Genomic DNA, 10,714 nt, shown 5'->3' on the forward strand with positions numbered 1-10,714 from the left:
AATTGGGTTGAGATCTGGTGACTGAGAAGGCCATTGCATATGGTTTACTTCTTTTTCATCCTCATCAAACCATTCGATGACCGTCGTGCCCTGTGGATAGGGGCATTGTCATCCCATGGAGGCATAGCAATGGTAGCCAAAATAATGGCCTGCCCAGCATTTGTATACATGACCCTAAGCATGATGGGATGTTAATTGCTTAATATACCTGATTTCAATATACGTTTTATCCCTCATTTACGAAAGTGATTAAGTTGTTTTGGCAGTAAATTGCTGACTTTATCTATATTGATTTAACATGTTCTATATTCCATTTTCTTGTTGTGAATGTGATCCTAATGATTTCGTTTTTCTGTTCCTTTCCAATCTGCAGGAGAGTCCCACTTCTCAGCCAGCCAACAGCCGTTCCTGTACTTCCAGGTGCTGTTCCTCACGGCCCAGTTTGAGGCTGCTGTGGCCTTCCTGTTCCGGGTGGAGCGTCTACGCAGTCATGCAGTTCACGTGGCTCTGGTTCTCTACGAGCTACGGCTGCTGCTCAAGTCATCAGGGCAGAGCGCACAACTGTGTACGTCCTGTCAGGATACCTACCTGTCTGACTTTTCTCTACATTGACAATCAGTCATGTTCTACAAAGGATGTCTTAGTTCGCAGATATTGGAAGGAGACTTGACTTACTGTTGCATGAAGTATGTGGTCTTGATCATTAGGGATGCAAAGCTTGATTCCTTTTTAAAAAGGGGGCATAATTTCTAGGTGAACATCATTGTAGTTTTGGAGCCGATACTTAGTGAATGTTTTCTACCTTTCAGTGAGTCAGGAAGCTGGGGACCCCCCTATGGTGCGTCGGCTCAACTTCATCCGGCTGCTCATGCTCTACACGCGCAAGTTTGAGTCCACAGACCCCCGGGAGGCTCTACAGTACTTCTACTTCCTACGGTACGTTACGCTACGTTGCGGCCATCCTCCTAACAGATGCTGTTCTCAGGTGAGGGAACCTCTTCTCTCCACCAGTCCACTGAATGTGAATAGGACTTGGAGGCATGGCTGTAGACTTCCTACGGTACGTTAAGCTTAGTCATGGGGGGAGTCGATACAGCTGCATATCTCAGTATTGTTTTGCTATTTGACTCCCAAGTATCTATTTGATTATTTATTTATTGCCACTGTAGGTAGCTTTATCTAGCATTAGTCGGCTGTATCTGCGCCAAAACTCCCAGTATTTTTCATCCTAAAGCTTGTTCTCCCTCTTCTTTTTAAATAGGGTGCCAACTTGTTTTCAGCACTTATTTCCATGACTGATCAAAGCCTTGTTTTCTCATGCTCTCTCTTGTCTTGCAGATATTTGGTTAGCAATATGTTTGGAACCTCAAATTGCAGTAATATCAAAATATGTAATCACAATGCATATGAGTAACCCAGTGGGCCATGAATGATTACAGAGGCTTTCACACATGCCTTTGGTTGGTTTACTCTTTCTATTCAGGTTCATTTTGATGAGAGCCTTCAGACCTCTATCATTATTTAAAAGATGTCATGTGTATATAATCATTCAGTTTGTTAATCAAATATGTGAATGTGTATCCTCTCTTCCTTTTGGACACAGGAATGAAAAAAACAACCAAGGAGAGAACATGTTCATGTGCTGTGTTAGCGAGCTGGTGATTGAGAGTCGAGAGTTTGACATGCTTCTAGGAAGACTGGAAAAAGATGGCAGCAGAAAGGTAATGGTCACGCCTTCATTTTCAATTTTGTTAATTATTATTTAACTCAGTTAAATATGATCCCTTTCGTGAAAGCATTTGTGGTCCTGCTGATTTTTCCATTGTGCTCGTGGAACCCCAGAACATTTCTATTTAGGCCGTTCAAAGAGCTGATTGTGAGTTGTGCTTCTCCCCCAGCCTGGAGTGATTGATAAATTTGCCGGAGACACTCGAGCCATTATCACAAAAGTGGCGCTGGAGGCTGAGAACAAGGGCCTGTTTGAGGAAGCAGTAAGACTGTATGAGCTGGCCAAGGTGAGCAGGGCTCTGGGAAAGGTTGCGGTCAAGCTGTGCTAGTGGGTTTACTCAAGGTGGAGCTACAGGCTGGGTAGAGGAAGAGTAGGAAATAGTGAAATGTCACCTCACATTCCTCTGTTTTTCTCCTCTGATCTTTAGAATCCAGACAAGGTCTTAGAGCTGATGAACAGGCTGCTGAGTCCTGTTATCGCCCAAGTCAGCGCTGCCCAGTCCAACAAGGAGAGACTGAAGAACACTGCTGTTGCCATCGCTGAGCGGTACTATCCTTGCCATCTACTCTCACTCACATACTTACTGTGCATCATTTACATTCTGCATTGCCACTGAAATTAGATCATGTTTGATGTTGCATCATATAGGCTTACTGAAAGCAATTGTTAAAAAGACGAGTGGACCTCATCAAAAGTGGACCATTTAAGCCCAGTTCTAACTTTAGTGTGTGGTCTTGTTTTCTGACTCAGGTACCGGACCCAGGGTGTTGCTGGAGAGAAGTCTGCAGACAGCACCTTCTACCTGCTGCTGGACCTCATGACCTTCTTTGATGAGTACCATGCTGGAAACATAGACCGGGCCTACGATGTGAGTCTTATCACCCAGGGCTTCCTGCCTGATGACTTGCAATGCTGTTTATTCAGATGGCATTGAGAAGCTTTATGATAGCCTCCTCTCCTCTTAGATGTTAAGTCCCCTATTTGGAGACTGGTTCTGAATAACATTTTGGTGTACAAAGCTCTCTGTGAACATCATAGGGTCCGTGTCTTACAGTGCCAGAAATCCCCATCTCTCTGTTCCCACTCTCCCAGCAGAGCTGACTTGAAGTGTCAGGTTTCAGACCCCACATTTACATAGGGAGTGACGTGTCACATTTTCTTGCCCATCCAGACAAGGAACAATTTCCTGTGTCTGGGAAACTCACATCTGTGCTTGCAATAGCGCACATGAAACGGGATAATTTAGTGGATGCAACAGTAGTATAATAATAATAATAATTTATTAATAATTTATTAATTTATTAATAATAATTATTATAATAATAATAATAGTAGGATTTAGAGAGCTCAACATGAAAATATACTAAATAATTGTGTATAATTAAAGACCACTTTATCTTGGTCACAGACGGACAAAATCACTTTGTACTTGAAGTTGTAAGAAGTCTGCACACATTTGAATGGTGTCTCTGCGCCTCTTAGTGGACATTTTAAGAGAATTCTTTCTGCAGTTATGAAATAGTTCCAATTTTGTACTGTCTGAAAAAGTTTGATCATATTTATTTTACAGTTATAAGAAATTCTAAAATCTTATAGTAAATTGTTTATCATTTTATTGTAACTATTTTAACATTTTAAAATTTCTGTAATTTCAAGCCCTATTGCCCCACTTTTTTGAATGGAAAACAATTATATATGATTTTTCATATTTTATTTGATAAAATATTGATTTTGGCCTTTACAACTAAAGCCCTTAGAAACGCATTGCATACACATTCAAAAATGGCAAAAAGGCCAGTCAAAAAAATGTATCTGTCCTAAATCTAGAAAATATTTAAAATATATATATATATATATACATTTTTTAATACATATTTATCCCCTTTTTTGGGGTAAGCACAAAGCTACCTTCATACTTCCATTTGTTTTTAAAAACTGTACCGGTTACCTTCAGATGAGTCCCTTGACACTTGTGGGGGTTGTAGACCAAAACGGAGAACGCCAATGTGAGAGTCTCCCCTTTCCATAATAGTTTTTAGGGCAAACCATTCGGACCCTACGAACGTTTTCCTGAACAGGCTGATTTTCGGCGTGTCTCATGGTCTGACAAACACCGTTCGTTCTACCTCTGCCACATTTCACTGCAGATGCTGAAGTTCGACAGTGGTGGATTGAGACGTATCCAATGCAAAAAAAATCTCTAGTTTTAAACTGACGGATTTTGATGATCATTTTTTGGTATGTAACTTCGATTGAAGCACCGACTCTAGGAGATAAAGTTATGTTATATCGTTTTTGTGTGTTTAGATGCACAAAAACGATATAACGTTTAAAATGGGTAAATCTTTAACTGTCCCTAACTCCTCCCCTCCAACTCTCTCTTTGTCTCTCTGTTAGGTGATGGAGAGACTGAAGCTGGTCCCTCTGAGTCAAGACAGTGTGGAGGAAAGGGTTGCTGCATTTCGCAATTTCAGTGATGAGGTGAGATATATATATATATATATTATAAGTAGGTGTGTCCAAACTTTTGACTGGTACTGTGTATATATGTACACAAGCAATCAATCAAATGTATTTATAAAGCCCTTCTTAAGCCCTTCTTAAGCACCTCAGGATTAAATGTCAGTTGGCTTTTCATAGCCGATCATTCAGAGTATCTCTACCGCTCTTGCTGTCTCTAGAGAGTTGAAAACAGCAGGTCTGGGACAGGTAGCACGTCCAGTGAACAGGTCAGGGTTCCATAGCCGCAGGCAGAACAGTTGAAACTTGGAGCAGCAGCACGGCCAGGTGGACTGAGGACAGCAAGGAGTCATCAGGCCAGGTAGTCCTGAGGCATGGTCCTAGGGCTCAGGTCCTCCGAGAGAGAGAGAAAGAAAGAAAAAGACAAATAGAGAGAGACTTAAATTCACACAGGACACCGGATAAGACAGGATACATACTCCAGATATAACAGACTGACCCTAGCCCCCCGACACATAAACCACTGCAGCATAAATACTGGAGGCTGAGACAGGAGGGATCAGGAGACACTGTGGCCCCATCCGACGATACCGCCGGACAGAGCCAACCAGGCAGGATATAACCCCACCCACTTTGCCAAAGCACAGCCCCTACACAACTAGAGGGACATCTTCAACCACAGGAGAAAGCCCATCCTGAGACAAGGCCGAGTATAGCCCACAAAGATCTCCACCACGGCACAACCCAAGGGGGGCGCCAACCCGGACAGGAAGATCACGTCAGTGACTCAACCCACTCAAGTGACACACCCCTCCTAGGGACGGCATGGAAGAGTACCAGTAAGCCAGTGTCTCAGCCCCTGTAATAGGGTTAGACGCAGAGAATCCCAGTGGAGAGAGGGGAACCGGCGACAAGGGCGGTTCGTTGCTCCAGTGCCTCGCCGTTCACCTTCACACTCCTGGGACAGACTACACTCAATCATAGGACCTACTGAAGAGATGTCTTCAATAAAGACTTAAAGTTTGAGACAGAGTCCGTGTCTTTCACATGGATAGGCAGAGCATTCCATAAAAATTGAGCTCTATAGGAGAAGCCCTGCCCCCAGCTGTTTGCTTAGAAATTCTAGGGACAGGAAGGAGGTCTGAGTCTTGTAACCGTAGCGTACGTGTAGGTATGTACGGCAAGACCAAATCGGAAAGATAAGTAGGAGCAAGCCCATGTAATGTTTGTAGGTTAGCAGTAAAACCTTAATCAGCCCTTGCCTTAACAGGAAGCCAGTATAGAGAGGCTAGCACTGGAGTAATATGATCAAATTTTTGGGGGTTCTAGTCAAGATTCTAGCAGCCGTGTTTAGCACGAACTGAAGTTTATTTAGTGCTTTATCCGGGTAGCCGGAAAGTAGAGCATTGCAGTAGTCTAATCTAGAAGTGACAAAAGCATGGATTAATTTTTCTGCATAATCTTTGGACAGAAAGTTTCTGATTTTTGCAATGTTACGTAGATGTAAAAAAGCTGTCCTTGAAACAGTCTTGATATGTTCATCAATAGAGAGATCAGGGTCCAGAGTAACGCCGAGGTCCTTCAGCTTTATTTGAGTCGAATGTACAACCATCAAGATTAATTGTCAGATTCAACAGAAGATCTCTTTGTATCTTGGGACCTAGAACAAGCATCTCTGTTTTGTCCGAGTTTAAAAGTAGAACATTTGCCGCCATCCACTTCTGAAACACAGGCTTCCAGGGAGGGCAATTTTGGGGCTTCACCATGTTTCATCAAAATGTACAGCTGTGTGTCATCCGCTTTGTAGTGAAAGTTAACATTATGTTTCCGAATGACATCACCAAGAGGTAAAATATATAGTGAAAACAATAGTGGTCCTAAAACGTAGCCTTGATGAACGCCAAAATGTACAGTTGATTTGTCAGAGGACAAACCACCCACAGAGACAAACTGATATCTTTCTGATAGATAAGATCTAAACTAGGCCAGAACTTGTCCGTGTAGACAAATTTGAGTTTCCAATCTCTCCAAAAGAATGTGGTGATCGATGGTATCAAAAGCAGCACTAAGGTCTAGGAGCACGAGGACAGATGCAGAGCCACGGTCTGAGGCCATTAAAAGGTATTTTACCACCATCACAAGTGCAGTCTGTGCAATGATGGGGTCTAAAACCAGATTGAAGCGTTTCGTATACATTGTTTGTCTTCAGGAAGGGTGTGAGTTGCTGCGCAACAGCTTTTTCATTTTTTTTGAGAGGAATGTGAGATTCGATATAGGCCGATAGTTTTTTATATTTTCTGTGTCAAAGTTTGGCTTTTTCTAGAGGCTTTATTACTGCCACTTTTAGTGAGTTTGGTACACATCCGGTGGATAGAGAGCCATTTATTATGTTCAACATAGGAGGGCCAAGCACAGGAAGCAGCTCTTTCAGTAGTTTAGTTGGAATAGGGTCCAGTATGCAGCTTGAAGTTTTAGAGGTCATGATTATTTTCATCATTGTGTCAAGAGATATAGTACTAAAATACTTGAGTATCTCCCTTGATCCTAGGTCCCAGTAGAGTTGTGCAGACTCAGGACAACTGAGCTTTGGAGGAATACGCAGATTTAAAGAGGAGTCCGTAATTTGCTTTCTAATGATCTTTTTGATCTTTTCCTCAGAGGTTCATGAATTTATCACTGCTGAAGTGAAAGCCATCCTCTCTTGGGGAATTATGCTTTTTAGTTAGCTTTGCGGCAGTATCAAAAATACATTTTGGATTGTTCTTATTTTCCTCAATTAAGTTGGAAAAATAGGTTGATCGAGCAGCAGTGAGGGCTCTTCGATATTGCATGGTACTGTCTTTCCAAGCTAGTTAGAAGACTTCCAGTTTGGTGGAGATCCATTTCTGTTCCAATTTTCTGGAACCTTGCTTCAGAGCTCAGATATTTTCTGTATACCAAGGAGTTTCTTATGACAAATGTTTTTTGTTTTTAGGGGTGCAGCTGCATCTAGGGTATTGCGCAAGGTTAAATTGAGTTCCTCAGTTAGGTGGTTAACTGATTTTTGTACTCTGACGTCCTTGGGTAGGTAGAGGGAGTCTGGAAGGGCATCTAGGAAGCTTTGGGTTGTCCGAGAATTTATAGCACGATTTTTGATGATCCTTGGTTGGGGTCTGAGCAGATTATTTGTTCCAATTGAAATCGTAATAAAATGGTGGTCCGATAGTCCAGGATTATGAGGAAAAACATTAATATCCACAACATTTATTCCACGGGACAAAACTAGGTCCAGAGTATGACTGTGGCAGTGAGTAGGTCCGGAGACATGTTGGACAAAACCCACTGAGTCGATGATGGCTCCGAAAGCCTTTTGGAGTGGGTCTGTGGACATGTCCATGTGAATATTAAAGTCACCAAAAATTAGAATATTCTATCTGCCATGACTACAAGGTCCGATAGGAATTCAGGGAACGCTGTATATGGCCCAGGAGGCCTGTAAACAGTAGCTATAAAAGTGATTGAGTAGGCTGCATAGATTTCATGACTAGAATCTCAAAAGACTTGATTTTGTTGATGTTGTTTTTGTAAATTGAAATTAGCTATCGTAAATGTTGGCAACACTTCCGCCACTACTGGTAAAAAATGTTAACACCTACTCATTCAAGGGTTTTTCTTTCTTTGTTTTACTATTTTCTTCATTGTAGAATAATAGTGAAGATATCAAAACTATGAAATAACACATTGAAGAATCATGTAGTAACCAAAAAAGTGTTAAACAAATCCAAATATATTTTATAGTTTAGATTCTTCAAAGTAGCCACCCGTTGCCTTGATGACAGCTTTGCACACGCTTGGCATTCTCTCAACCAGCTTCACCCTGAATGCTTTTCCAACTGTCTTGAAGGAGTTTCCACATTTGCTGAGCACTTGTTGGCTGCTTTTCCTTCACTCTGCGCTCCCACTCATCCCAAAGCATCTCATTTGGTTTGAGGTCAGGTGATTGTGGAGGCCAGGTCATCTGATGCAAGCAATCCATCGCTCTCCTTCTTGGTCAAATAGCCTTTACACAGCCTGGAGGTGTGTTGTGCCATTATCCTGTTGAAAAACAAATGATTGTCCCACTAAGTGTGCAAACCAGATTGGATGGTGTATCGCTACAGAATGCTGTGTTAGCCATGCTGGTTAAGTGTGCCTTGAATTATAAATAAATCACAGACGGTGTCACCAGTAAAGCACCATCACACCTCCTCCATGCTTCACGGTGGGAACCACACATGCAGAGATCATCTGTTCACCTACTCTGCGTCTCACAAAGACATGGCGGTTGAAATCTCAAATTTGGACTCATCAGACCAAAGGACAGATTTCCGCTGGTCTAATGTCCATTGCTCGTGTTTCTTGGCCCAAGCAAGTCTCTTCTTATTATTTGTGTCCTTTAGTAGTGGTTTCTTTGCAGCAATGTGTCTGTTACTTGAACTCTGTGAAGCATTTATTTGGCCTGCATTTTCTGAGGCTGGTAACTCTAATGAACTTATCCACTGCAGCAGAGGTAACTCTGGGGTCTTCCATTCCTGTGTCAGTCCTCATAAGAGCCAGTTTCACCATAGTGCTTCATGGTTTTTGCGACTGCACTTTCAAAGTTCTTGAAATGTTCCGTATTGACTGACCTTCATGTCTTAAAGTAATGATGGAATGTCGTTTCTCTTTGCTTATTTGAGCTGTTCTTGTCATAATATGGACTTGGTCTTTTACCAAATCTTCTGTATAGCCCCCTGCCTTGTCACAACACAACTGATTGGCTCAAACTCATTAAGAAGGAAAGAAATTCCACAAATTAACTTTTAACAAGGCACACCTGTTAATTGAAATGAATTCTAGGTGACTACCTAGATTAAGCTGGTTGAGCGAATGCCAAGAGTGTGCTGTCATCAAGGCAAAGGTGGCTATTTGAAGAATCTCAACTATAAAATATATTTTGATTTGTTTAACACTTTTTGGTTACTTCAAATCTGTGTTATTTCATAGTTTTGATGCCTTAACTATTATTCTACTATGTAGAAAATAGTAAAAAATAAAATAAAGAAAAACTGTTGAATGAGTAGATGTTCTAAAACTTTTGACCGGTTGTGTGTGTATATAATATATTCATGTGTATATATAATTATAGTCAGTATGCAACACGACACTTCCAAAGTGTACATGTAATCTTCTCTTGTCCTTTTTTTTCCTACTGTCTCTGTCTTATTCTCATTTGCATCTTCTTCCAGGTCAGGCATAATCTGTCGGAGGTACTCCTGGCCACCATGAATATCCTGTTCACGCAGTGCAAGCGCCTGAAGGGGGCCGCAGCAGGAACCCCAGGTCGACCACAGAGGTCCATCGAGGACAGAGACTCGGTGAGGAGACGGTGATTTCTCAGGGCAATACTGGCCTTGGGATAAAACCTGAGGAACTTTCTCAAGACTTTTGGGGGCTGTGCATTGTGATGAACTGGGCAGTAAAGACATGCCTCTGCTACATTATGTGATATTTCATTGAATAATGAGTACTGTGCTGTCTTGTTTTTATCTGTTTTGACACATGATTGATTTCTCTGTCAGCTCTAAGATGTCTTTTCTGTGTGTCAACAGCAGCTGCGCAGCCAAGCCCGTGCACTGATCACGTTTGCTGGGATTATCCCGTACCGCATGGCAGGCGACACCAATGCCCGGCTGGTGCAGATGGAGGTCCTGATGAACTGACCCCAAAATACCTTCAAGCCCCAGCCATACCCACCCTTTTCATCAACTGTCAGATTTTGTTTTGCTTCGTCCCCATTTTATGTTTCTTTGTCCTTATTTGTTGCTCCATATTTGTATTTTTTTTTCCAAAAATTCAATAAAATGTCAGTTAAATTTAATTTCTTACGCATTCATTTCATTTGATTAATTTGCATTTAGTATTTCAGTTTGCTTGTTTATTTTATTATTATGCATCATGGTCATCTATACAATTATTAGTGGTTTGAGTCCTACCTGGATTTAAAGAAAGCTGAAGGAAGTACTGTTAGAATCATTTGGAATTATTGATTTTAAAATCAATTATGCCCTTTGATATTATTATATGGTAAAATGCATATTTTAAGATTTTGTCAATTAAGCCCTTTTTTTCTACTTTCCCAGAGTCAGATGAACTCTTGCTGCTAAAACTGCACACTGAGACATAAAAATGGTACCCATGAGATAATCTGACTCTTGGTAAATAGAAAGAATTGCTTAATTGCCAGGATCTCCAACTATTCCTCAGACATGGCCTGCCTATAGTCATAGAAGCAACAGGAAATTGGGAATCATATTGAACTAGCCATAATCCAGTGGTCCAGGAAGGACTAAATCTTGCAAAAAGTTTTGTCATCACCAGAAGATGTGTGTTCTACATTGAATCCACCTCCGCAGTCGATAAAAATGTCATTTGGAGAATCCATTGATTTTATAAAGGTAGCATGTCAAACTGAAACCGGCAGCTAATACGATTTTGTGGGTGCTAGAACGACAATTCAGCACCCAC

The 10,714-nt window shown here is 41.4% G+C and overlaps 1 protein-coding gene across 5 annotated transcripts in view; it reads left to right on the forward strand.

Annotated features, from left to right (window-relative positions):
- LOC115134297 (nuclear pore complex protein Nup93) overlaps positions 1 to 10,067 on the forward strand; it is a 36,514-nt gene extending 26,447 nt beyond the window's left edge. For 4 of the 5 annotated variants that reach the window (XM_065022597.1, XM_065022600.1, XM_065022599.1 and 1 more), the window contains exons 13-21: positions 374 to 565; positions 810 to 936; positions 1,604 to 1,721; positions 1,899 to 2,015; positions 2,157 to 2,275; positions 2,480 to 2,597; positions 4,127 to 4,210; positions 9,436 to 9,564; positions 9,799 to 10,067. In XM_065022597.1, the coding sequence (XP_064878669.1) occupies positions 374 to 565; positions 810 to 936; positions 1,604 to 1,721; positions 1,899 to 2,015; positions 2,157 to 2,275; positions 2,480 to 2,597; positions 4,127 to 4,210; positions 9,436 to 9,564; positions 9,799 to 9,909 (1,115 nt within the window). In that variant the 3' untranslated portion in view covers positions 9,910 to 10,067. The remainder of the gene's footprint in view (positions 1 to 373; positions 566 to 809; positions 937 to 1,603; positions 1,722 to 1,898; positions 2,016 to 2,156; positions 2,276 to 2,479; positions 2,598 to 4,126; positions 4,211 to 9,435; positions 9,565 to 9,798) is intronic. The other variant, XM_065022598.1, reaches the window with a different exon arrangement.
- Positions 10,068 to 10,714: the final 647 nt, after the last annotated feature.

Source organism: Oncorhynchus nerka, linkage group LG9a (assembly GCF_034236695.1).
Source record: "Oncorhynchus nerka isolate Pitt River linkage group LG9a, Oner_Uvic_2.0, whole genome shotgun sequence".
Lineage (NCBI taxonomy): Eukaryota > Metazoa > Chordata > Actinopteri > Salmoniformes > Salmonidae > Oncorhynchus > Oncorhynchus nerka.